This window comes from Magallana gigas, chromosome 2, assembly GCF_963853765.1.
Source record: "Magallana gigas chromosome 2, xbMagGiga1.1, whole genome shotgun sequence".
Classification (NCBI taxonomy): domain Eukaryota; kingdom Metazoa; phylum Mollusca; class Bivalvia; order Ostreida; family Ostreidae; genus Magallana; species Magallana gigas.
This window is the reverse complement of record NC_088854.1, coordinates 21417773-21445312: the sequence shown is the minus strand read 5'-3', so window position 1 is coordinate 21445312 and position 27540 is coordinate 21417773. Positions and strand designations below refer to the sequence as shown.

The following is a 27540-nucleotide window of genomic DNA, read 5'->3' as shown; positions in this document are numbered from 1 at the left end:
TATACCAGTACATGTATTATATCAACAAGTTTTCTACTACCTTTCACTTTGCACAATCAATAGTGCATTGCAGTATAAAACAGGGAGTAGCTGATCAGTGCAAAAGCTCTTTCCACTGAATAACAATAAGGGGGCAAAGGAAACAAAATTTCTTTTCAATAGCATCTGAATATGAATTAATGAAGTTTGGTTCTGTGAAAAGAGTTTACTTTTAAGTGAAGCAAGGAAAGATTTCCTGAGATCAAGCATCTAAAGCCAGCATTCCCTCTCAACCAACAAGTGCTGCATCATTCTTATACAGCAGGAAATCTTCATTCACTGTTACGCATGGCTAGTTTCAGTCATTTGTTGTTAACTACAGTGCAGTATTTTTTTTCATTTTGATTGTAAACTAATTGAGGATCAAACGCAGAACGTTATAGACCACCATGCAAGAGAGATGAAAGATAACATTTATATAATTCTAGCTTTATACAGAAGGTAATTAACATTGTTAAGATTTTTTGTAAAATGATGCAAGACAACAAGAGATTTACCCATTTCTTTTCATGTTTATTCTTGTTTTGTGTGTGTGTAGGTGTGTGTAGGTGTGTGTTGGGGGGGGGGGGGTGTCTTATTGTCATGCAGTAGTCCTTAATAATTGATTCAACATTTGCATAATACATGTATAACTTTTCAATAAAAAATCAAACTGAACTTATAACAAAGAGTGATAGCGTTAATATGTGTATAGATATATTAGAAGTTTCAGAGTATATGCAATAGTAAAAGGATTTGCAGGTCGGGGTTCACTACATACATATCATATATCATACATGGATCATATCAACTATTAGAAATATCAAGTGTTAATTGTTAGAATTTCTTCCTTTGGGGTACCGGTATATCTTTTTTGCATTCCAATATTTTCTGAGTACATACTAGTGTAATACATGTATAGTAATTTATAGATATCAAACATTATCATAATTCAGAAGAGAAAACCTCTCAACATGCCTTCGCAGAAAACATACAACTGGCATTTCATTGTCAGCCACTCAGCCAATCAGCATTCAGGTTACAAACCACAAAATCTGAGAATTCATGCCCTAAGTGGGCGAGTTAAGAGTTTCGTTGTTGTACACACTACATCCTATACAATACTAAACATGGAGAAATACGCACCCAAAATCTGGCCTATAATCAGAAAGACAGTAGGCAAAAGGTTACATGTGGTGGCAAGAGATGTAAGCATATTTAAAGAAAGAATTCTTCAGAAGTAACATTTATAACTAAGTCCAGAAGAAAAATGTAGCAAAAAATAATCTGGTAAGCTTAAGCAACATTTTCTACATCTTTGATCCCTTTTAAGGTTCTTGTCATAAAGCCTGTGTTTTGCGAAAGAAATTTATGAAAAAATTCCACTCCACAACAGTAAAATCTTACTTTACGTAATCTGCTGGTTGTTCTAACTCGCTGCTGAATACATCATATATTTACAATTAAAAAGTTCTTTAAAAATTATTACCTTATATTCCTTAAATATTTTTTAAAAATAATTGAGGATACATGACAAGTTATAGTGCAGTATGTAATTGCTAAAAACATGTACATATGTAAGACATGTGTTGTGAATTAAATGTTTGTACAAAAATCATTGTTATAAAGTGATTGTAATACAGGTACATATAGAAGCCATAATTAGATCCCTTTGTTGAGCCCGTCCTCACCTTTTGCCTCTCCCTTGCTGCCCTTTCCACCACCTCCCTATGCCGCTCCTTTAGAATGTTGATCCGCTCCTGGTCACGCTGTAATTCTTCCATCTCTGTCTCTTTTTCTCCATCCAACAGAGCTTTTTCCATTTCAAGCTACAAATGACAAAACATTCAGAATTTCCCATTCAAATTCAGTTTACTGTCAATGAAGCTCCTACAGTATCCATTCTTGGTGAATCTTAGATGTAAAGATTTAAAATTAATATCCTAGTACATATTTCAATTATAAATTGAGCACATCCTCATACACAGGTCTATATCAAATAAATACTTATCAAACCTGAGGTAAGCAGAATAATCATGAAATGCAGAAGATATCATAAAATGTAGAGGATTTCTGCGAAAATTATACGTACACACTGTTTAAAATGCAACAGTAAAAACCAAGTATATAACCCTTTACATGTCACAAATTTCAATATTTCGCCTTATATTAGTATCATATCTAACCAAAACTGTAGTCAGTAAATACATGTAAGCGTGAGATACCTAAACAACTGTTTGCATGATAATAAGCTTCCACTTAACAAAAACACACTGCTTTACAACTGATGATACATGTACCCAAGTCACATTCATCAATATAATGATCAGTATATATAGAACTGGTGATTAATGCAAACACAACAAATTTTTGTTTTTGTCAATCTTTTGAAGTGATTCATTTTTGATGAAACATTTATGCGTAAGATCTTTCAACAATCCCCCAAAAGTCTTGAAAATAAGATGTTCTTGATAATAGGCAGCTAACTCTTGAAAATATATAAGCCGCTTATGTCTTGCAGACAATTCCAACTTGAAAAGCAAGTATCATATTTCCTGCATTTGAAAATAAACTGCTATTTGAATGGATTTCTGCAGAAAATACTTCATAGCAACTTATAGCTATAGGTATGCTCTTTATGCATTACATTTCAAGTAATACACATGCATAAAATATACCCGGTATTATCATACTTGTATCAAAAACACTTTGGTTCTTAATGTTTTATAAAAATTCACCTTTGGCAGTCTAATACATGTATCAGTGTGCTTATCAGACTGTTCAAGTACTGATATTGATTGATTTGGAATGTTTCAAGAAAATCAAATAAAATAAAATTCAATGGCAATGATATTAGTATGATATACACGAAAAGCAGTTCAGTATGAACAAACATCGAAGAGTTTTCAGCCCTAACCGGCCTTAAACTTTCTGGTATATTTTTCATACAGTGGAAATGTATTCAGCATATATTCAATACAAACAATTGCTTCACCAAGCACAAAGGTCTTAAACCATCATACCTCTCGGATGGCTTCATTTTCCAGTTTCTCTATTTCCTCTATCTGCTGCTTCAGGAAGGTGATTTTGGACACGAGCTCCACTTTGTCCTTCTTCAGTCTATCCAGCTGCTGAAAGGACTCGGAATCCTGCAGGATAGAAAGAATGCCAAACTGAAATAACTCAGCAGCCATCATGTACAATAACAGATCTTTACTCTAGTTAAGAAATAATTGAGCTGCATATTTGTCAGTGTGACTTCAAGTACTTTTATCAATTATATATGGAACACCTGTTTGATGACAAGACAACCTAACTGATCGAATGTCCATAGCTAGACATGTTATATACATGTACTGATTAATAGTGAGTTTAATCCAACCTTTGTTGTTCTAAATTTACCCCTTGGAAATGAAAATAAATCTAAACACAAGTGAAAAAAACCCACTTCCCTATGGAATAAAAAAATATTTTTATCAATTAGTACGAAATCTACACAGTCATGCACAAACCTAAAAATTCTACAAAGTGCAAAAAAAAGAAATAAAGATCAGAAGATCAGAGCGAAAAGGAAGGCTCCATTGAACAAAGCTAGTCCTGACAACCATGTAAAATTTATGCCTGGATCTGCACGCCTGTCTTCTGAATTAGTGAGAATTTTACAGGTTTTTGGAGTGAATTGGTATGCCTGCCTTATAGTTATCACTATATTACCTTGACATCTTATCTGTCTACCTGTTTACTGTCCTAGCTTGCCCAATGTCATCACAACATCCCACTCCCCTTTCTTTCTTTTATCAAAATCAGGAGTATAAAGAGTCAATCAAACTGAAAGTTGGAAAATTTATTACCTTCACCTTTTTTTTTTTCTTTTTTTTACTAGACATTAAAATTCTCATAACTTGGTCATATCTCTTCACAACACTCCTGTTAAATTCCTACAGGTGCATTGTAAAAGCTAGCATATCTGATTTACATTACTGAGGTGAGTCTAGTTTTCAAAGGAATCTTGAAGACTAAAATAAACCATTATGTAAGAACCAAGATATTCTAGTCACCCCCAGAGCACATTAACTCAGGAAATTCACTCTTCAACTGCCACCTACTTGTTTGCTAACATTTGACATTGAAAAGACAAAAAAACTAGGCCTAGATTAATCATATCTTTGAAAATCGTAAGTTTGAAATGAGATACAGGAGCGAGTGTAAACTGTGTCAACATGTACCAACTACAGAAGTCCTGGAGTCAGACGTTATTTGAAACCTGGAATTACCTGCCACTGTGACCAGGTACAAATCTGAACTTACCTGTGAATCAGTCTATACTGTCCCGGGGTGGACCGTTAGAAATAATCATCACCTACTAGAGATCATCTACACTGATAACTGAGTCTCTAACACCTGGTGGGTGACAACACATAGAATGCATATACCTGATCTTTTATCTACTGTGCTATACTTTCAAAAACACTAAATATCTAACTCTCCTCGTCTCCAGTCATTTACCTATATTATTTCATAATAAAAGCTACATCATTTTTACTTCTGGATACAAACGAGAATAAGATTACCATGTGAAATATGGTGACAACTTACAAGAACAACGAAAACAAATTGTCATTTTCTGAAAAAATTAAACCTAATTAATGTCCTACTTTTTCATCGACCAATTAAAATTTACAGGGAAATTCACTTTTTTCGAGGAAAAAATAAAATCATGTTTTATTGAAAAGTAACGTACCATTCTTTAAATGTAATAAAAAAAAGTAGAGTTTATTTCCTCAAATTAAAAAAAAAGTTATGAAGAATTGAGTGCTTCAAGAATTTTTTGTAGACATAATTTTCCCCCATACAAGTCAAAAATCTCATCAACATACCTCCATGTTGCTTAATATGTCCATGAACAAACAAGAATAATTACATAACGTAGTCAGCGTAATTCTTCCATATACGGTTATAAACCACTACTCCAATCCCTAAACAGCGATCAATTTATCAGAGGTTTAAACCGATTTTACGAAGAAAAAAAAATCTCAAAATGATAGCAGATCCTTCTGATGTCCTTTGTCATTTAAATGTTTGTAATGCGGGGTAAGAAACGGTCTATCAGCCCGTCCATCTACGAGTAAATAAACTTAACATGTTTTCACAGTCGACCATTGTTGTCTTTATGGTAGCTTTCCAAAACTTTAAAACCACTCGAAATTCACCAAACGCCACAATGACTATCACATCCTTGTCATATTTGTGCCTACATATTTCATAAAAACCACATGGCTTTTTCGCTCTTTGAACAAACAGCATTAGTTGAGAAGTTTTTTCCGGTACATTATATGATAATGAAGAGGACCTTAGGTCAGAAATACTACATACAAACTACTTAATATTCTGAGAGTGAGGCAAAAAAGAATGGCATTCCACTGTTGGTATTTAACTAAACTTATCTTACATTTTTTTTAATGGGACACAGAAAAAATGTATTACAGTTTACATACAAACTCTTAATGTTGTCAAGCTTTTACAGGTGCCTTATCCAGCCTTATAGATCTCTAGGAGACAATGTCTTTATTCTAAACTAGATCAGGTAGATATATGAGAATAATGACCTACATTTCTAATAAGAGTTACTACCCTTTGAATTCAAATTTTTCATACTTTGCTATGTCCTGAACTCCTTCTACTGGATGGATCCCCCGACCTTCGATGACCCCTTGATGACCCTTTGACCTCAGTGTCGCTGCTGTTTGACACTAGACTCTCCACATCATCCGACTTTCTTCCTCCACCAGAACCTGAGGAATTACGGGAACCAGGCAGTCCATTCACCAATGTCTTATTATCTCCATCCCAGAAAGACTGCAATTTTGTTCCTTGTTTCACTTCCACTTTGAAACCAGGGAATGATTTTGGAGATCTTGCTGGTATATTCTCGTAAATTCCAGTCTTCTGGTCCACTGCAGTTGAACTGGTAGCACTACTGGAGTCAGGGCTAGAATGCTTTCCTGAAAGTCCATTCTGAGGTAATTTTGCATCTTTAAAGTTAAAAAGTCCGTTCTCCACTTTTCTCCTTTGGGATTCAAGCCAGCTGACTGGACCAGAATTTTGTTTTTCACTCATTTTTTGAACAGCAATGGGACTTTTATTCTCTACGTCAATATCAATATCCACAACTTTCACATTTACTTCTTCTCGATGAATATGATATGTGGTGATGTTTTCATTTCCTTTCTCATTTGAGTCCTCCACATGCATTAGTTTACGGGTAAGTTTGGGGCTCCTGCTACCCATCGCAGGACGGAAGTTTGTGGGTGGGTCATCCGGACTCAGTTTGTCTTTCACCTCACTTGATGACCCCGGGCCTTTACGTTGCACTTGGAACTCTTGCAACTGCCCTGGACGGCGTTTGATAGTTCCTGTGTCCTCAGAATTACTCGCCGATTCCTCTTCTGAATTGGATGAGTTGGAACTTGCTCTTCGCATTTGGAAGCTAAATTCCTTGTGCGTGTTGCTGGGAGATGAAATCATTGTTAATGATCCATTGGTCTTGATTTTTGTCATTGAACTTTTGAATTCTGATTTTTCTTTCCTATCCAATGAATTGACTTCATTACTAAAATCCTGAAAACTTGGTAAATGATTTGGTCTGTGTAGAGGAGAAGCCATACTTTCTCCATCAAACTTATCCTCTTTCACTGTGACACTTGTTTTCCCATTATGATTCACACTTTCAGATTTCTCAGACACTTCTGCACTATGCTGTGTAGAATGTTGTGCATTTTGGTGCCTATCATTTCCATGAAGAGCAGGCACATCTCCGTTGACCATTTTAGGTGGTTCTAAAATCATGTCAGCACTATCATAGTCAGAATCTTTCCTCTCTCTGAAGTATCTTTGACCTCCTCTAGATGATTTAGGGCTGTCTTCTATTTCAAGAGGTCTCTCATCTTTAAAGTTCACAGATTTAGGTGTGCTAGTGATTTGTCCTTTCCCTGATCGGGAATACTGCCCATCTCTGTCTGTTTTTATGATTGGGCTGACTATCTTGTTCCCTGATGGTGTTTTGGATGGAGTGACATCCTGGTATGAAATAAGTGGACTCTCACTTTTGGTGGAATCAGACACTAGTCTCTTCTTTTGATCATACTGCTCCACTTTTTCTACTGGAGTGCCATCAAAAACAAAGGAATCACCAGCTTTTGGAGTCTTTGGGGTAGATTTGGTAGGGACAGGTGAAGATTTCTTAGGACTTGGTGATCCTGACATTTTGGGAACATTATTGTCCAGGAACTGTTGCATTGCAGGTGGGATTTTAGGCTCTGCCTTGACTGAGGTCTGTTGTTTCACTTTCACAGTGTCTACAGAGACCTTCTGATCATACTCTGCACACATACTAAGAATCTCTTCTAACCTTTGTTTTTCTTGTCTTTCCATTTCTTGTTCCTTCTTTCGTTCAGCCACTATTTCACGATGTTTCATAGACAAATCTTGCTGGCTCGCAGTCAGTTCATTGAAATCAAAGTCCATTCCATCAAAAGTATTTCTTTTACTGGACGAGTTACTACTTCCAGCACTGTCATAAGCTGTTGCTAAAAGGTCACCATTCATGATACTTTCAGCGAGTTTCTCTGCATCAGTCTCTAAGTTGACTTTGGAGGTGAACACTTTTGGCGACACAACTGTAATGAGAGTTTTCTTATGTTCTGTGGAATTCTGGGAAGAGAGAGTCACAAAGCTGGTTCTGGGGGAGGATTTGTTGGAGTCGGAGTGCCAGCTCAGAGTGGCACCCCCAGCACTACTAACACTGGTCAGAGAACTGGAGCTAGAGCTTCCAGTGCTGGTCACTCGTTCAGTCACTTGCACATTTCCAGCTTTTTTGAGAATATCTGCAGATACACGAGTTGTAGCTGTTTCTTTTGTAAAAAGTTTCTCTCCTGCATAAGTATAATTTGGCTTTGGCACATACTGTTTTCCTTCCAGCGGAGACGAGACATAGCCTCTTTTCATTTCCACAGGTGATAAAGGTTCCGATTTTCCCATTTCGTTTTGGTCAGACATTGCTTGTGTATAAGAACGGTAAGATCCATCGGGTGAAAAACTTTGGTTCACTGGAGATCTTGCTGTAGGTGAGGATTTGCCACGCGAGATCATCTCAAACTTACAAACTTTGTTTAGAAACTCTTCATCGTCCTGTTGATTACTATAAGAGCTATGTGGAGATCTTGAAGACGATCCTTTGCGACTTTTGTCAGATCCAGAAGACGACCGTTTTTGCACAGTATTTCCAGCATCTGATATCATTTTGAGATACTCAGGGTTTTCCTCCAGTTCTGAAAAATAAAAAAAATTAGACTCAATTAAAATTTACTCGAAGCTCATGTTCTGCTATAAATTTCAATGACAATACAATCTCATCAAACTTTTTTCAAAAGACATCCTGCGTGAAATACGAGTGTACAAAAACAAGTTTCCTCCCACTGGTTCAATAATTTTCCTATTTTCACCTTTTAGCATTCACGCATCTTGGTTTCCGTAGTAATTAGGTAAGGAATGTACAAGGGGAGACACATGCTAATAAGGAAAAAGATTAATGACACATCTCTGCCAGGATTTGAAGCAAGGAAACCAGAAAATTTACTCCATGAGGTCATAGTTTACACCTTATACATCCAGGTACCCTTTTCGCCAAAGCTCCAAAATCAAATACTCCTGATTTATCACCCATTAAATTACAATGCCCGTAAATGTGCTTTTTCCTCAATTACCTCCATTCAGACTAAACACCATAAGATACAGCTCCAATTTTCAAAGAGTTAAATATTTCATTCCTATTTTGGGAATCACCAAATTGGATTTTCTCTTCTTCAAATAGGGAAAATATTAATGTTTTGGGTTATCTTGATTACACAATTGATCTGTCGACACATAACACCGTCCACGAAAAAAAAGTCTCGGATTGATTTTAATGCCCTTTTCCCAGTGATTACAAATTGATTTCCTCTTCAGCCAAATATGTCGTCAGCGAATTAAAGACCTGTTATAGTCAATGGATTACAACCACGTAACCCGTGGACATAAAGTGGACATTTAGGTCACTTTACCTGACCTGATTGACAGGTGAAACAATTAGGTCCTGTCAGGTAATTGACTTACTGCACACCTGGGTTTCAATCACAGTCACAAAAACACTGTCAGATTTACAATTACCTACCCTGCAATGACAACTGATACATATAAAATTCATATTAATTATTATGGAAGAGCTCACAGTCTGTGACAAATGCTGTCAGTTATATTTGGACTAGAAATACCTACATGTGTATTTTCTGTAAGATATTGGTTTTCTGACACAGTAGACAACTTTATATCCCGTTGGTTTTCTTTGATCCCTTAGAAGTATCACAGCAAGTAAGAAGTTTACACAGAATTTAAAATAGGCTTCCAGAACAGATAGAGAAGCCAGTGTTCTTGCATACAGTACTTGAGTCAGGCTTGAAGAGGAAGGAAAAAAAACCCGAAATGCTATCATTTAATCATCCAAGCTTATTACTGCAGCTATATATCAATAAATATCCTTCTTCTATCATCTGAAATCAATATTATATATACATGATTCATGGTCGTAATGAAAAACAGTGAAATTACAAGATTTCAATAAGTTCTGATGGATAAAGATTTCTTTTCAATATGAGGTTTTTATAACCTCTATTTATATGACTGTCTAATAAGAGATTTATGGACATATATATTTGATCGAATGACTCATACAATCACATATTAATACTTGTAGTCAGTAAAAACATTCAACTCAAAAATCAGAAAGTCATTCAACTTTTTATTCCGGAAGATAAGAGGTTGAGCTTAGCTCCATGTCAAAGAGACCTTACTCAAGTTCAGCGGGTTTGAATATCTTATATCACTTTATTAATGTTTAGAAATGACCCTTAAACCTTTTGCATTATTGAAGATATCTTGCAATGAAATGGCTGTATTTTATTGGATCAAAGAAAAATGCAGACATTGTGCTGAAAGTAAATATTAGAAAAAAAAGTGAACTTCTGGCATGCATAACAAAATAGAATGATTTGAAAAGGAAAGGGCTTTTCTTTAATATTCTTGCTATGTCATGTACAACAACCCAGGAGAACGTTTTCGAGACATTTCAAATCCTTCTTTGAATTTGCACAAAACAAATATTCTGCAATATTCTAGAATTATCGTATGGTGGTAAATAAAAATCAAGACATCCAATTGTCCAATTGTTTCAGCATACTCGGCTAGTTTATGTAAAGGTAAACAAATATTTACCATAAAATTTTCTTTTCTAAAGCAATGCCTTCACAAGATGTGTAGATATAATAAAGACAGGGATAGAGATTCATGTGTATACATAAAACAAAGGACCATATAGGACACAGCTGCTCTCAAATCATGAAATGATTGCCACAAATAATTGTCAAATAGATCACGAGCAGTCCCATCATGGAGAAAATCATGTGCAGAAAGTTTGAATCTGGTGTATACATGATCAGATTGTGAGCATAGCTGCTCATTAGCTATTTTGACTTGTGTTGTTATATTAAGCCAGCCTTTGATGTGGGCGTTATTATTATGTTTAAACATGACATTAGTTTCAATGACATTGCCCCATCATCTGGTTGTCTGCTTGATGCTTAACTAGACAACACTGACTCCTGAAAACAAGGAAATACACTGTACTTTAATTAGAGAGCTTCAATCTTGCTGAGGTTTTTCTCAAACAAGAGGAAACTGAGAAAGAAACGTTTTTTGTTCTAATGCATTAACCCCCCCCTCCCCCTCATGGAAAAGATATAAGTAGAGCTAATTTTTTAGGGTCCCTCTTGCTTGAAATCATTTTATTCTGTTACTCAGGCCACACAGAGACTTCTCCATCATTTTAACCTCATTTGGTGCAGGAAATGACAAATTACGCCAGATATATGTGAAACCTCCCCCAAGACTGGATTTCAGTACCTGGTTTTGATAATAAAAGTGACTTTAAATGCCATCAAAGAGGAGATTGTGCTAGGACAACAAAGAGCCCAGTAATTATCTGCTTGGCCCATGTAAAATATGATAGCGATGGATCCAGAAGTCACCCAGAGTGTCAACTTGGGGCGGGGAGTCAGAGAGAGAAAATACAAGACCACAGTCGCAACCTTACACCAAACTACAAAGCGGACACTGTTTTGTGTGTTGATTGGTGACTTGCAAATTTTTTTTCGCAGACAGATCCAGTCCACATGCCTCAGTGTAAACACCTTTTTAAAGAGTGACATTCATCACAAAGCTGGTAGAAATGTATCGGTAAAAGGAAAATTGTATGTTAAGTACAAATTCGGCAACAAATAAGTTTATATCAACATTTCTTTTGTCAGACTATATATAAACTGACAATGCAAAGTAAAACACAACCGAAGCATTTCAGGAGAGAATGCCCCCATTTTGTACAGAGATACTCAATTAAGTGAAAACCTTCAAAGAAATGCATTCAGTAATCCTGAAAAGTTGTTTAATCTGAAAGTTTTTTTAAGGGAAAACATAAAAGCAACCATATCTTACCTGTAAGCATGTCTGCTGTTGTACAAATTAACAACACCACTAAAAGCTTCAATTAAAAGAAGTCCACACAAGAGTGAGCCTACAGTTTATATCAGCCACAAAATCAGCTTTAAAAAGAAACTTGATCAAATAGAAAAAAATGCATGTTAAAGGCACACGGACATTTATGTTCCAGCACAGATCTTGATATAGAAAAAATTCACACCTGATCATAAGAGTAACAGATTTAAGAAAGCTGGGAGAATGTACAAAATTCTAATGTGACTTTGAAAAACTCAGATTCAACGATTTCCGGTGTCTGGATAATGTTTGCTAAACAAACAATCTTTTTATCCCTCTTGAAAAGGGAAACTCCATCCATTTAAAGGCAACACAAGAGCCCTGCGTAGATTGACTTCTGTTGATAAAAGTTATATATCTATGTATTATAAAAACCCCCAATTCTTCCATACAAAGAATTGAATGAATCTTGAAATCTAATTCAATTTTTAACATCAGCGGATGCGGCAGTATAAAGTTTAAGTGATTCATTTTCACAATGAATAAACGTCTGTTTGTTCAACAAAAACATTTAAAAAATGCTATCCATTCTAGATTTAACATATCAGAAAAAATTCAAATTATTCACTTACCTAAATAAACCAATACAACTAGAGCCAAGATTTTGTTTGCTTAAATTTAAACAGGGGGGCAATTCATTAGTTTGCTAAAGAACCAAAGCTCTCTCTTTGACATGTATATGGTTAAGGGAAATTTGGAATTGATAAGAGGGAGGGGAGAGGGGGGTCTAAATTCCAAAATTATGCTGCCAGGCAAAATAGGCAGTTAAATTTCTCTCTAAAATTGTGTCGCAATATTATCTTGACAAAACAAATATCATAAGAGCGTTGTATAATACACTTTATACCAAAATCAACATTGTAACTCTTCAGTGAATATTGAGGTATTTGCCCAGTCCAAAAATGGGGATCGCCACAATTAAAAAATCTTAGCCTGGTCACTTAGAGAGAATCCATTGAGAAAATTATTCACACTTGAAGGAGTTAGGGTACATTGTTAAAAACAATAATTATAATTCTTACTAAGAATACTTAAAATTTGCCTGGAACTATATTTAAATCTGCCCTTGCAATACACTCATTTGAAAAGGTTCATGCATGTTCATATTTACACTGTATAATCTTTGTATAATAGCCTAAACCACAAACACATTATACAACTTTGTTTTAACCTAATTCTCCAACTGCCAAAATACCAACTGGTATATTGCCTTATGAAGCAACTTCAATATATTTTACTATTCAACATTAACAGCCATTAAAGTATGTGGAGTTATGGTCCTTGAACTACAGAAATAATTTTGTGTTGATATAATAAATCAAATCAAGACGTGTACCTTTATTAATTGCTTCTCTACAGACATTTGTCCATGAATATTTACTGCAACATTACCCAGAAAACTCAACCAAGCCCACCATCACAATGTCAAATCCATGGCACTCGATGGGGCGCTCTTCCATAAAATACATTTAAGTAGTTGTTTAAATGGTTAAGTTTGTGAATCTCCCAAAGAACCCAAAAACAGGCATTGTTCTTGTCCAATAACAGTAAACTATCTGTGATCAATGATATCTGGCCATCAACGTACCACATAACCCAGTCCCTGCTTAGACCCCAGTCTTCTGCCAGATTAGGTAGACATAAAGCCCACCTTGCTGCATCTTCGTTTTTCCGTTTTTTAGCAATAGGAATTAACAAGATTAAAAGGCTAACATTGACAGTCTTAACAAGAGGAAGCTCAGCGGGCTCACAAAGAACATGTCCCCTGAATAAATATGGGACCCGTTTTGCACGTCTCAGCCTTAGAGAAAATACGTACATAACTTCCAGACATTTTTTGGTCTCGCTAACTAAAGTACAAGGAATTAGTGCTAATCCAATTACACTAGCATAACAATTATGACAATGGCGAAAACTTTTAAAAAGTTGCACTAACACACTTACTGCTTGGAGGTTCCTTTACCAGACACATGTAAACCAACATTGTCTTAACCGATTTCACAAAGAAACTAACATATAAACATCTACATAGATCTGTTGCCAATTCTTTTTCATATTTCTGTCATAATTGGAGATAAAAAAGGACCAAGTTGCAAATATCAGAATTATTATGAATTATTGAGGATTTGTTTTTCAAATAATGTCAAAATAATCAGATTAGTTTTCTTTTGATTTCTCCAATACGGGGGATGAGGTTGAGAGATGACAGCCAATATAATCATTGACTGGGGGTTCTTGCCACCTATCTGTTAGTTCTACGCAATGGTCCTATCCGGCATGGTGCTGCTAATCTAGGGACATGCCAGAACTGCCTGGCATAGCTGGTCCTTCAGTGAAAGGCCCCAAGTAGAAGCACTCCATATGACAATTGTCCACCCTCTATTCATGTGTACCGGCTCGTGTTTCACAAAAATCTTATCTGTGTCTGTCCCTGTCACCCACCTGATGACTTTCAAATGAAATTCAGCAACAGATCCAAACAAGCTTCTCGACTCAGTTTTTCTTTCACCCTGTATTGTGTCACTGGGCCAGAGAAAGCAGATCTATTTTTTTTCTGCTGAAAAGGGTATTCATATCAGTCATCGGACTCCAATAATAGGATCAAATCGGGGTCTTACAACATTGGGAATGCCTTTGAAGTCCTGAGAATCCCATGTACAGAAAGAAGTTATCTCAAACATATTTCTGTGATCAACCTTATACAGTTGTTGCATGTGGGTATCTAGTAACCACACACATACACACCCAAATAGCACTCATAAAAGTACCATATATCCACCTGCATCTAATGAACTCGTGGGTAGTTTCAGAGACATTAAAATACATTGATCTTTTGAGACCCTAACCTTGGAAATCAATTATGAACATTATAAATTTGAATTTTCATCCAAGAATAAATCCAGGGCTCATTTAAAGATAATAAAATCAATATATCACAGCAATTTATCATATTTATGCATACATTATGGCTATCCTTCTTAAGAAGATATGATATCAAACCATGATTAATATCTAAATTCTGGAAGATTCATAGAGAGCAGCAAGTTCAACCAACACTAACATCATTTTAAGCATTACTGCAAAATTACAGCATAAGAAAGTTTAGAAAATTCCTATTTACAGAGACCAAATCATAATATTGCAAAATATTATGTCAACAAGTAAGGATACAGCCATTATTATGACACCAAATACAGAGCAAACATTTAATAACACAGTACATTGCTCTTATGTGTCATGTTAAATTTCAAATGCAATAACGCTAGATTTTTACTGCCGTCTGCTTGTCTGCTGATATTTTTCATGCTTCCAAATTGTCCAATATATTTATAGCTTGCAATTTTATATACCAGGTAATGTCTCGGTAAACTCTTTACCATATACTTACAAAACGATGATAAAAATCAAAACACCAAACCACGTACAAACACATGCACTGCAGGATAATGGTCTGAAGCTGACCTGGATAAATGCATTCAACAGGTGCCCTCATTGTAACAATTTACCAACCTTGTTTTACAAAACAAAAACCCAAAGCTGATAACTTATCTACTTACAAAGATTGAATCTGAGTTGTGACACAATGTTATGTTCCAATCCACTGATTCCAAACATGTTCTTGCTATCTAACCATTAAAAACACTGTTTTTAGTAGATCCAATACAGAATCAATGCTTCTTGGGATCAAAATTCACTTAATTCCCAGCTGGCATAAGGTTATGAAGACTTAATTATTACACATAGTGGGGTCCCAGTCAGATCTCCAACAGTTCTATTCTAAAGCTAAATGAAGTGGTCAATGCTTTCATTCAGGCCAAGGCAACATCACACAGTGTGGGCTCTAAATAGACCTTACCTGGTCCATTATACCCACCCATAAATCTCTGCCCCTTTTGTTGCAGTTGTGTGAAGGCCTGAACATTAATTCTCCCCTCCTAATAATGAGCCTGGACACATTATATCCAACAGACAAATTAAAACTGTTTTCCTTATTTGACATCAGCGATATGATGACATTCAGTCGTTGTCAAATGCTTACCGCAGCGTGACAACTAGCTTCACCATGTGACAGCTCTCTAAGATAAAGTCATGGAAGCTATCAAAAACCCCTTTATTTTGAAAGCAGTACCTGTCTCGTTACTTTCTTGTTTTTTCCTTAGATTTTTGGAATTTAGGCCCTAAAATTTATGTTAGATAATACCGGTAAAGTATTTCTCTGGAATTGAGCCCAGTATTAATTCAGCTCTATCACCTGGGATCAAGCTGTAAGACCCACCTGTGTTTAGTGTCCAGGTGTACGATCAGTACCTGTTGTCCGAGAGTGACAAAACTCACGTCAAAATTGCCGCCATTGCATAAACATAATTGTCCCTTCACCATCCACACACACGCATAAATATATATCCCTGGGCCGTGGAAAAATCACAATAGCTATATGTCTATCCTCTTCTCCACACACCTAGGTATTAAAGGTAGACCAAAATTTCATTCATTCTTCACTGTATGTTTTGATCCTCTACGACCTTTAATTCAAGGGGCTCCCATGGGGTTGTTGATAAAAGTCCTACTCCATGAGTTCAAAATATCATCTCACTATCAGCAGAGCATCCACTGGTTAGAGTAATTGTCCAAGAAGCTCCTGTAGAGTGTATACCAGTCTGGTCCTCAGATCTGTGTATGCTTGCCTGCATATTTATCACATGCATATGTGCATATTTAATCAGTTTACATATGTTTATCTAGTATACTTGCCAAAATGCAAACCAGTTTTTCCAGCGCAGAGTAAAGCCCTCAATCAAAAGCGATTCTAGGTCAAGAATTTATAATTTTGTTTATGAATTTAATTCACGTTGTATTGACATATTTCAAAATATGAATTCATTCATTGTAATCACTTATATTTTAATTCAATAAACAGTGATTAAACAGTGTAGTCTATTCTCAGCACTAAAATAATATTAGTTCAGCACATTCCTGCATGTTCTTCCATACATCATGAACACTAACGATTGTAAATAGACATTAAATATTTTCAAAACAAACAATTATCTGTCCTTGCTGTTAGCAAACATCAAGCAGGAGGTAAAAAAAGACTGAAAATATTTTGGAGTTGCTTGGCAGTTGTTGACAGAGTGTTTGGATATGAGCAAAGAGCAAATACCTGATAGTAAACACACAATTCCTATTCTAACCCATTCTACAGCAATTATATCTTAACAATTTAGCAACGGTTTTTTCCATTCCAAAGCCTTTTTTTGATTATCTGGGATGATGGGGTTGGGGTTATGCGATATTGAAAACTTAATATAAAGTAGTCAAAGAACATAGATTCTCTCGACTGAAAAGTTCCTCCCTTTAGTAGTGTGTCAATTTTGACATCTACCATTACAACATGTATCTCAGTAATGATTACAGGTACAGGTACAATAAGGTGAATTCCCATAGGTAAATATAATACAGTAATGGAGGTGATCAATTTTACCAGGCATAAATATATCTTGATTGTTTTACTGTAATCCCAATGGAACATAAACATCGGTTTTAAAGTTGCGTTTTTGGAGTTAAAAAAAAAAGAGAAGAATTTTAGGATAAAATATTGTATTTAATTGTGACTACTTGTATTTTTTGCCCAGCTAGCTCACCCCTCCCCCCCCCCCCCCAAAAAAAAAAAATAAAAATAAAAATTCAACAACAAATCTTGTACACTCCTTACCTTCAAAGAACTTGTCAATTAAGAACTTTTTCCTCAAAAACTTCTTCTTAGAAGCAGGATAATGCAAACTAGCCATTGTAATTCACCAAAAAAAGTTGCTTCCAACACTCAAATATAACTCAAGCCTAGCTTCCACAATCTCTGATAGAGAGACAGAGATCCATTTATAAAACTGTCTCTACCTCCCAACTTACAGCAGTGTTTTGGAACAAAGACTTCCCAACTTTCTGACATCTTGAACACAAGCTATTGATAAGTAACAACCTTGTTAGAAGTAACTCAATTACAGAGGCCCTCTTCCCTGTTCCAAATATCAAAAGGAATAAAAATCTTCCAAATTCTGGATACTGAAAATACAAAGTGTTCCGTACTTGTGTTTTTATCAAAGATTTTTTTCATGTTCACAAATGTAATTAGAAAGTGAAAGATTAAACAATAAAAGCATACAATTCTTAACAAGTCGACTGATGAACTCTAATCATTAGGGTTAACATAATTATCATTGTTTGTATTGACAGACATCAGAAAGTAGATAACAAACTTGTTTGCCTGTTGGTCACTTAGAGTGACTCAGTGTCCAAATATCCCTGTTCCAAGAACAATACATATACAGATTGTTTACCTGGTTAACTTTGTACTATATAACATATTTAATAAACCACACCTTACTTGTGTACCAGTCTGAACAATGTGTGAAGGGAGGCAACTCCTACTGATCGTTGTAAGCATCAGGCCGCTCTCAGGTCATTCTGGCCCATAATTCACCACTGACATCGCCTACTCAATGGCTCAGGCTCTAATCACACTTAATTATGGTCACACAGTGGCTGGGGTCAGTGGGTGAGTTACTGCTGCCCTCAGCCAGGTGGTCAGTCCCGAGAAATAGCAGCCCGATGATAATCCATCTGTCATAGTCGGGACCACCCCCTAAATGCCTTGATTATATCTCCCCATTAATCCATCACCTTACCAGACAGGGCATCAGATAAGCTCTATTATACCACAACAATGAGTCTCTTCAATATACTTTCATCCATCAATTTAATCCACTGTATATGTAATTAGATAAAAAGAGAGTCAATTTTCTACACAGATTCTCATCTTCACCAAACCTAATGCTCTGGTCTCCCCTAGAAGCCTTATTCTCTGCAGCTATACTTCATTATAAAACATTGTAACATAAATTTCATGACAATATACCGAGAGATTAGTCTAATTTAGATCAAAGGAAAGAGCTAGACCCCCTGCAGGTTTCAGCCATCTTTGCCCTCAGCCCTTCAATATTTCACCATACAGCTTGAGGGAAACAATGGCTGCACATGATCTAGACCTGGTAGAAAAACTGTTATATTTTACAACATGAGGCAAAAATAGTGCTTGCTTGTCTATCTAGAGGCGCTTGCCACCAGCCACCTCCCCAGCAGACTTAATCAAATGGTAATTAGCCTTTTCACCCTGTCTGATGAGGATCTGAACAACACAGAGATAGCTGCTGAACACACTAAGTTTCCAGACCTCTTACCTACATTATATGTACCTGATAGGATCCCCAGTGAGTCATATTGGAACATCCTGTTATATTTCATATAATCTTGATGACAAATAAAGGTATTCGTGCTGGCTTTATTTCGCTGTAGCTTGCGGTAGCCTATTTTACTAGCAGAGTTCAACTTACATTTATTTTCAAATTTATTGCTTTTTTAACTGAAATCTGATTTGTCCTTAAGCACTTTAAACCTCATAAAAAGATAATATAACATCAATATGTCATTCAGGACACATGATGAAACATGCACTCTACACATATACATGTAAGCATGAATCAAATGTAACAAAGCTAACAAACTGTATCATCAGACCTATTCTCTTTCTAGAGGAAGACAGGCATTAAGCCTTATCATGAAGGCTATGCCTATAATTTTTCTATAGGCAATAGAACCAGAACTAGTACATTATCAAAACTTCACATACCGGTACATTGAATTTCTCTAAACTTTGAACTTCCTGTAGGTGTTTACAAACACAGAGTATGGTACTGTTCTAGCTCTGGACCTAACATTAACATGTTTAACACATGTTGCAGGAGTATACAAAAAATACAGATAATAGGGTCTATAATTAAATCTTAATATCTGGTGCCCCACTCTCAGGATTTACAGACACAGCACCAGCATACAGAGAAATCCAGAATGCAGGGCCATGCTAGTGCTGTAATTGAAGTTCACGTTTATTCCCTTCTCCAAAGATAAGATGAGCATGAAATTTATTCTGATCTCTAGTTTTTACGTTTACAAGACTTGAAATGTCTTCTTTAAACCCATGGAACAGTTTTCCCTCGTTTTCAGGCCATCTTTTTATCTGCCTATCATACTCTCCAAAGGACACCTATGGTATTCTGATAAAAATCCCTATGTATTATAAGGGATTTTGATATTACACTGTATGCCAAACAGCTTTTAGTTATGAAAACTGCATGCATCACAAATTTTATCAGATCTGCATTAAATGGCATCCATTATTTAATAGCTGTACATGCTTCTGAGATCAGCAACTATTACATAACTTTCCAAAGTTTGACAACGAAGTCTCATCTTTGCAAAACATGAGCAGTGTATCTCCAGACAACACAAAAACTGCATCAGTTTGAAATCAACTGCTGCTTCATGCAGGCTTCAGCCCTGTTCAGCTTGGAAAAACACAAACGACAGAAAACTTGCATAACTCCACGAAACGCCTCCACGAAACAAATGAAGTTTCCCCCTCTAACTAGTAATAGAATAGCTTTGGATATACATTATATAAGCATATTGTACTGAAGATGAAAGCAGTTAAAGTAAAAACAATAAGCTAGTATTTTTGGTTCATTTTTTCCTTCAACCTGTGTTAATGTTAAAGCTTGAGCGTGAGTACAGATTTAGAACAATGATATTTAGCTCATCAATGAACAAACATTCTGAGAATACCGGTATGTATTTCACAAGCAATGAATATCCCCCACATTCATATTTAAATTCTTTGAGAAGTGTCACTTACTGGACTTTTTTGTATTGATATCCTTGGAATGGTTATCATAGATAATACTTGTGTAATAACAATTATTGCAGATCTATTGCATTTATGTGCATTACGTAAGGCCAAAAAATTCAGTTTATATTGATGAAAATTTATTAAGTGTATAAGTACTTATAATTACCCATTGACAAAATATATAAAAATAGTAAGTTTCCTTCAACACCCTTTGATTAAATATAAGAAAGTCGATCTGGAAATGTAATTTTGTGTCATGATTTTCAAATCAGGTCTGAAACCATAACGAAAAAAACTAAGTAAAACAGACAGACAGTGAGGAATCTTATGTTCCTTCCTGGTTTTATGGGCAAGGAATTACACTGTAATAAGAATTAAACAAAGTAGAAGGTGGGGGTGATTATAGTTACCTTGAAGGAAAGCCAGTGGTGCACACGAGATCCTACAGTTGGGCATGGCCTCTTTGATTTTTTTTGCCTCCTTTGGATGGTTAAATCTGAAGTAGTTTGAGCGGCCCAAACAAAGCATACAACCTAAAAACAAAGATAAATCAAAACATCATTGAAATTTCATTTTAAATCTTTTATTTCATTACTGTTCTTCATTATGTATACTGGCAGAGAACTTTTTCCTTTCTTGTTAAGACAAACTCCTTTTTAACCATTTTAGTATTCACATGACCGTTATTAACATTTGAATATGACATATATCACACTGCAATGTAGGAAGATTGAACCCTGCCCTCAAACTGTCCTTCAACATTTATCATGTACCCCAAAATAACAAAAAAAAATTGAACAATTTTTGGATCTCTTTTACTTTTCAGTGCAATTTTGTCCTCCCTAAATTACTTAGCAAGTAGATCGAATCAGTGCAAAGTGATTTATAAGTGAGTAATTGTGCACACTTCTGAAAGTTGCCAAGGATTTTTTTATGGAGGAGATGAGAAAATCCAACAGACACCTCACACCTTCATATTTCTATAATGTGTAAAAGTTCTGAGAAATTACTCACTTTCTTCCCCCATGAGCTTAAAAATTCATGATTCAATCAAAGTTGTGAGGAAAAATTTAAGGTTATATTCAACTGAAAATCAGCATGTGTACAATCTGTGCAAAACTGAGCACATTTCAGTGTTTCAGGGCCTGCAACTGTATCAGAATGTTGATTTGGCATACAGTGACAGCTATTCTCCATTATGCAGCAATTATCCTAATTCTCCTCAGTGCAAAGGTAGTGTAAAATAAACAAGCTACCAAACGATACAAAACAAGGGATTCGAACTGACAGATGTGTATCTTTTTCCTTCTCTGGCCTTCATTGAGCACTCAAATGATATAGGAATATTACTAATTAACATGCTACCACTGAATGAAAATTTTCTTTACAAACTGTTTTTATTTTAAGAAAGCCAATAAAAACAGAAAGCTTAGTATGCAAAAACGCAAGCACAAAAGTTCAGAAGAGTAAACTGATTCAGGGCCATCACAAAAAATCTGTGGGATCCGAGACATGGATCCAAAACATTGAACCAAAGCTCCTGAGGTAGAAGGCACGTGCGGACAATTACCAAATTACAGGCGAGAGTTTTTTTTAAACAAATCGGCATCATCTGCCCCTAAGCAGTTGTGGTTTCAATTATCCAAGCGGAAGTTTCTTGTCTTCAATTGAGGCATAGCTTAATCGGCCTCGAGTCCCTATAATAATGGGCAGCACACTTTGTGTTTTCGCTGTTGGAGCCTGTGCGATTTATTTTCCCTTTGCTTGTGTTGCCATTCTTTTTTATTTGGTGATGAGAAAAGACAAATGGTGCTATGCTCCTCTGTCAAACATACAGCACACTTATATCTGCTTTGCTCTTGCTCATGAGTCTGTATGCTTTCTGATCAACTCTTGACTAATGGAATTATTCTTTACAACATACCATTATCTTTCTTTTTTACAGCCTTTAACCTTGCAGGTACAAACATTTGACATTGAACATTTGTTCAGTGCACTGAGCAAACAGAAGTTTAACTTCAAAAAGTTGTCTATGAATATTTAACAGAACATCAGGCAGTTGAACGTCAACTGTTCTCAATGACTTTTGATGACTAACGGAAAGGGAAAAACCAAATAATTCATACCACAGCTGATATTTCATTATACTAGCAATACCGAAACTCAGAGAATTTTATTAACTGCATGTTATTTTTGGTTTGCCATATTTCAGATCGAGTGATTTATATAAAATATTTGTTTGTAGTAGTTGATATTCTTATAGCAGTTAAATAAGATTTTAAGTATATAAATAATTGTACATGAATAATACAATTTACTTTGAAAAAAACAGAGAGACATGGACGTTTGTTAATCTAAATTAAGTCAATCTTATATTTATAGTGTTCCAAGCGATCAGAACTCAAGTGATCTGATTTATAATGTTAAGAAATTTAGAGGGCTGGATGGCTGTGGCCATTTTTAGACATATATAAATCTCCTTAAAAAGGAGAGCTCTATAATTATAAAGATATGGAAAACATTCAAATTTTAAAGTGAAATGAAATTTTTCATCATCAAATGATAGTCTACATGTATAGCTTAGCAAATCACTTTTAAAATTAACAATAAATGGAAATATTGATATTTACTTATGCTAAATTGAGGAAAAATTTACAACCTTATTGTAAGTTCATTTGTAAATCACACCCCAACAACCTTTATCAAACCAATACCTAAAGTTAGGGAGAGGACGGTCTACTAGGTTTCTGAACTTGTGCCTTTATGATTCCAAATTGTATATTTGTACAATCAAAATACATTCAGATCAAGAACCTAATGTCACATAACACCTTCAAACATAGATACAAGAATCAGCTACTTCTGGTGTGGGTCAAAACAGAAGTAAAAACTCTGCTCTATTCCTATGCCACACAGAAGTATATTTTTTTGATTAATAAGTTATTCAAATAATATCAGTCATATGCCTTGTAATAAAACAAATAAAAAAGAGCATATTGATTTGGGATTTAATTTCATGCAATACTTCAAATTTCTTGTGATATTCTTATCTTACAATATCTGCCATGCAGTTTAACTAATTACATGTACCTGTTTTTGAGGATAATGATTTCTTTGACTTCTTTTTCTCCATCACATTAAAACAAAATTTCCTAATTCATTTGTACATTTCCCTTGAATTCTCCCCAAAGAATAAAAGAAAACACCACACTCAATTCATTTGCATTACACAATGTTTATATACAACCAATGCAATATGTGGATTGTCATCACAAACTCTTTAGATAACACGGTAAGAAGATTGAACAGGCAAACTTTGAATCATTGTTTCACCAATACACACTATCTCGCCTTCAGAATTCCAATGCCAAAAACACATCTCCCACGAAATAAGATCAGCCCCGGTTCTCATAGAATATTACGAAAAAAATCAAGACCCAAATCGAAAGTTAATGAAACAGGATGAAAAATGAACGAAAGGAAAAAAGCATGAAGATGCACGAGACAAGATGGTGGAATGCATGCACAGTTTCTCCACCCCAAGAGTCGACATCTGGCGCTCAACATTCATCTTATGTCATATCTCAACCCCCCTGCAGTAAGTGCATTCTATCAATCTTATTGTTATTATCAATAAACATAAGTCATCAAGCTACAAATCCGTCCATCATCTCCATGTCGCTCTTTGAGATCTGCACACTACATCCCAAGAATTTACCCAACTGCCAACATCAATAAATGGAGTCAGGCAAATCTACCCCAAATATTTCTAGTTATCAAAAAATAATTAATCAAATTCTCTATAAATGATTGTAAAGTCATCAATCTACATGCATAGGCTTAGAAAATAAACTTTGATCTTCGTATAGATAGAAAGAAGATTTCCATGGCAGTTGTTCCTCAGGCTAGTGATACAGTTCATCTGGCCAGACTTCTACTAAGGATAGAACAGTATCCCATCAGTATCTAAAAACAGCAGACTTATCTACCCTGTTATAACTAAGGGTGATAACCAATCTCCAGACAGTTTATTCTTTGATTACAAAGCCTTATTGCTGATACAGTGTGAAAGGTGAGCATCTAACAGACCTATCATTTCTAAACTAATTGACCCATTTCACACCTCACTGAACCAATACACACTGTTCAGATTTCAATGATTCTGGAAAGAGATTTATCCTCTCAATTATGTAGCTTAATTATGATGATTTCTATAAATTTATTCCTCAAACCTTTATAAATTATAAGTTTATATTATATCTGAGTTCTGATTTTTTAAATACATGAAGTGACCTGTTACTTATATTAAAAGTGCAATTTTTTGCAGACAATAAAAGTATTTCATTCCTTGAGGTCTTTCAATTAATATGGATACAAAACTTTAATTAAATGAAAAGTTTTGCTTTACACCGATTCTAGAGCCTTTTCAAATCTTTTCATGTATTGCATTAATGTGCTAAATAAACAAAGTCCACAGAAGACTCAGCCAAAACAACTTCTTGTTTTCTAAAAACACAATTACCCAAAAGGTCCCAGATTATCTCCCCTGCACTTTAATGTAAAAACGTAATCAGTCTTTGCCATTCTCATAAGCTACAATACAAAGCGAGGACCTTCAAAGGAAAGACCTCTAATAAAGCCAAACACTTTCAGCCTGCAATCCTTTGTTGTTCTGTAAATCTCTGGGGTTGGGTGGCTTGTTTATGATTTGCACAGTAAAAGAAAATCTGGAGATTGTTACAGCAAAGCTCTGTGAGTGAAATATTTATCCTTTTGTTTAGGTATACTTCAGCAAAACACCATGCTAAAGAGCAAGTTTGCAATAAACTGGACAAGAGGAAAAAAGTCAACATCAAAGAAAGGCAATAACTAGCCCATGTTCAGTTATAGTTCCGACATTTACTCCATAATTTGTAGCTTACTGGCTGGTAAACTGATGAAATCAGGTTCACTACCAGTCTCAATTACTCAGAGAGAAAAGAACCTACTTGAAAAATGAATGTATTAAATTTTCAAATCATTACATCTCCAATTTACTGAACTTCATTTCATGATTAAATGCCAAATTTCAATCACAAATCCCCAAATTTATCTTGTATGTGCATACAAATGCGCAGGACAGGTGCACAGTAATTTCAATTTTCTAATTCCCAAGCTCCCATATCATATATCAAAACACGAGATAAATGAAAACACAATTATGACTCAGAAATAAGTCCTCTTATTAAAATTTTCAACTGACACTTATATTTTCCACAACCAGAGATTCACTATTATTTCCTTCGTCTTTTGATCCAACTGCAAGAGCTAGTGACCTGTAGCATGTGTTTAGAGTAACATCCCGGTGACAAGTGACAAGGTTAAGTTGTAAGGATGTGTAAAATAAAAAACAGTTTTGAGACTAACCTGACAGGACAAATGCACTAAAAAAGCAGACCCGTGCACATGAAATGAAAACCGCAAAGAATAAAAGGAAATTCACCAATTCTTTCATGAATTAAATAACCTCTAAATAAATTGTTATTTTAACAATAAATTTAAAGATTAAGATTGAAGGCAACACAGATGTAGATGTACAGCATGGTCATCCTGTACATGTTATACTGTAAATGTACTATAGTTAGCGTTTACGATATTTGGTGGAATATGATTTTTCAACAGGTTAGCGTGGATTTGATTAATCGCATTTCTGAATGTACCTATTAATCTACTTACCGTATATATTTTACCTTTGGCGATGTACTTGTTTTAGCAGATGCCATTTTCCACCAAAAATGCTAAATAGTATTCACAGCCAAATGTTATATGTTTACAGTGTATATGCACATGATTTTAAGTACTGATATACTCAGTATGTATCAGGTAATAGGTCATCTTAATACAGGTAAAAGGTCATGAAAGTGAAATGCTTCATGATCAACTGTTGCAACAAAATATCTGTTCTGAAACCTCATTATGCATCTGAACTTGTTAAGCTCTTAATTCTTCATATTACACAATTCTCAATTATTTTTGTTCTGAATCATCAAATAAGCAATAACATTTATCAAAACATCAAAATAAAATGACTGTTACAAAATAAACTAGCATAGTAAAGAGTTTATCTCCATTATCATATACAAAACTTGCATTCTGATTTATGAAAAAAATGAAGTTAAAAAAAAAAAAAATTACATGTATATTAAAATGTTCAGTGATAGTTTTGCCTTTTATTGTTCTTTGGTATTAAAAGAAACAACCTAACTTTTCATTAAACATATGAAAAAGTTTAAGAATAATTTGAAAGTCCTGACATAAATTAATTAAACAAGATTTTTTAAATTGCAAGTACCGCAGCAATATCTTACTTGGATCAGCATTACTGGGACAAACTTCAGCTTTCGCTGTTACTTTGAAGCGAGTTTTTTCCATCTGTATCCAATACCTGTCTAATATCTCACAACTAAGCACCCAATGAAAAAGTTGCGAATCTCCATGCAGTATGAGACAGAATTCCTTGGGGAATTATTCAAAAGATGTGTCAATTCATTTTGGATCCTAATGACAAACTTGAAAGGGGATTTTCTGGAAAATCTCCTGAAAAATCTCCAATCTGTCCACTTAATTTTCTTCACTTGCAGCAAAGAAAATCATATGATGATATTACGTCCAATACAGAAGTTCTATAAAAAGAAGTCACTAAGTAAAGCGCATATCACTTCCCCGTGTAACTGTAATTTTTATATCACCGATACAATTCCTCCGACTCGGCAACAGATATTGAACGATTTTTTGTTTATCTGGGGGGATGTTAAATACACCTTTTCAAGATAACCCCTGTCTGTATCCTGTTTCCCCTTGATAGCACACCTCAAACCACAAATCGCTCACAAGGTTATCTCTGAATTATTAATTCCAATATCAAATACATGCACGAAAGGGGTCCACGGTTTGTATTCTATAATTAGATTCTCCTCAACAATTCCCCATTTGCCTAGATCCATCATTGACATCTGATTCAAATATTTTTTTTGTTCTCTCCACAATTTAAAAAATAACCCCAAAACATGATTTTTGCATTTCTTCGTTAATCCCCCACATATGGTTTGGGATCTGATAGATAAATAATGAACTGTTATAAGTAGTCAGTGCTCTATGCTTCG

General features: G+C 35.1%; 1 protein-coding gene across 13 annotated transcripts in view; it reads right to left on the bottom strand.

The window, feature by feature from the left end:
- LOC105346009 (pleckstrin homology-like domain family B member 1) overlaps positions 1-27540 on the bottom strand; it is a 58306-nt gene that overhangs the window by 15209 nt on the left and 15557 nt on the right. For 4 of the 13 annotated variants that reach the window (XM_066075567.1, XM_034446510.2, XM_034446512.2 and 1 more), the window contains 5 exons: positions 20809-20931; positions 5674-8345; positions 3042-3167; positions 1710-1847; positions 1426-1458 (listed from right to left, as the gene is read on the bottom strand). In XM_066075567.1, coding sequence (XP_065931639.1) covers positions 1426-1458; positions 1710-1847; positions 3042-3167; positions 5674-8345; positions 20809-20931 — 3092 coding nt within the window. Of the gene's footprint in view, positions 1-1164; positions 1177-1425; positions 1459-1709; positions 1848-3041; positions 3168-5673; positions 8346-11598; positions 11624-15215; positions 15505-15532; positions 15678-15934; positions 16302-17371; positions 17463-20808; positions 20932-23488; positions 23863-26745; positions 27123-27540 lie in introns of those variants that run through there. The other 9 variants (XM_066075568.1, XM_066075569.1, XM_066075566.1 and 6 more) reach the window with 9 other exon arrangements.